Raw genomic sequence first — 1372 nt, 5'->3', positions numbered from 1 at the left:
CACTAGGCCAAGCGAAGCAGGGTAAGAGATTCGAGCGCGCCCCGATGTGAACAGGCCGCCATGGAGTGCCGAGCGCAGGCAGGGCAGCCGCGGGACGCCACTTCGCTCTGACCACCATGGGCCTAGTGCTCAGGCGTCACTCGAAACTCAAGGCAAACTTTATCATATCCAGAAACAAAATTTCATGGTGAAACCGAGTCGCTCGAAGGCAGACTGCAAGTGAGGAAAGGGGCATTACTATGAAATCCTCTTGCGACATCGGGAAGAGGCAAACGGCCCGGCCAAAGAACCCATGGCAGGCCGAGCGTAAGTAAGAGCGCCTCTGCGACCACCTGAGGAGAACCCGCCGTCAGGATGGTGGACCTGGGCGGGTATGTCATCATTCTGGTGGAGACGAAGGACAAGAAGATCAAGCTCTATGGTGAGTATGTTGCTTGTTTACATGAGTCGTGTTGTAGATTAGGCGTCGAAGGGGTTAGCTGTGTTGATATTAGCAACCACGAAAAGGGATGAATTTGATAACTGAACCGACTACTTATTCCTTAAAAGACCCCCACAAAGTAGTAAGTACACAAACACAACACTCTAGGAAGTAAACTGATTCGTTGATAACGTAAAAAAAGAAAAAAAAATATATATAGTAATAATAATAATAATAATAATAATAATAATAATAATAATAATAATAATAATATGTAGCGAATCCACAAACACAACACGGGGGAAGTGAGTCGACCCTTTGATAACGTTAAGGAAAAAACAATAAAGTAAGCAGCAGCGAGAACACAAACATAATACGAGAGGAAGTGAATTGGCAGTAAGATGAAGTGAGTTGACCCTTTGCTTACGTAAAACAAAAACAAAAAAGGAGAAGTAGGATGCAGCGAATACACAGAGAAAGTGAATCGATCTTTGATTACGTAAAATATGATGCTTCGAGTACACAAACACAACACGCAAGGAAGTGAATCGACTCTTTGATAACGTGAAAAACAAAACAGCAACACAGCATCCTCATGTAACTAGTTACGAAACACCCCCCCCCCCCTTCCCCTCTCCCAAAAATATAAATGCGGCGAAGGATGTTAGACCTACTTAAGCATCCTCAGCCCTCAGCCCTCACCCCTAAAGCCCCCAGCCCAGCGCGGGCGAACGGAGAGTCCCTCGGTGCGAGAATCAGCGGCAGAGATCGATTGTGTTCCGCTCAGTGGCTGCGTGATGCTCTGACGGAGGGGCTTTCAACTGACGGAAGAGTTTAAGCTGACGGAGGAGTTAATGCTGATGGAGGGGGTTGAGCTGACGGAGGAGTTTGAGCTGACGGAGGGGGTTGAGCTGACGGAGGAGTTTGAGCTGACGGAGGGGGAAGAGCTGA

At 47.4% G+C, this 1372-nt stretch overlaps 1 protein-coding gene across 1 annotated transcript in view; it reads left to right on the top strand.

The window, feature by feature from the left end:
• Nucleotides 1–339: 339 nt before the first annotated feature.
• The window catches only part of LOC125036190 (protein PALS1-like), a 127490-nt gene continuing 126457 nt past the window's right edge, over nt 340–1372 (top strand). The window contains exon 1 of the mRNA XM_047628637.1: nt 340–421. Coding sequence (XP_047484593.1) covers nt 355–421 — 67 coding nt within the window. The 5' untranslated portion in view covers nt 340–354. The remainder of the gene's footprint in view (nt 422–1372) is intronic.

This window comes from Penaeus chinensis, chromosome 2, assembly GCF_019202785.1.
Source record: "Penaeus chinensis breed Huanghai No. 1 chromosome 2, ASM1920278v2, whole genome shotgun sequence".
In the NCBI taxonomy this organism is placed as follows: domain Eukaryota; kingdom Metazoa; phylum Arthropoda; class Malacostraca; order Decapoda; family Penaeidae; genus Penaeus; species Penaeus chinensis.
The sequence above is the reverse complement of the archived record's forward strand: the minus strand, read 5'-3'. Positions and strand labels throughout refer to the sequence as shown.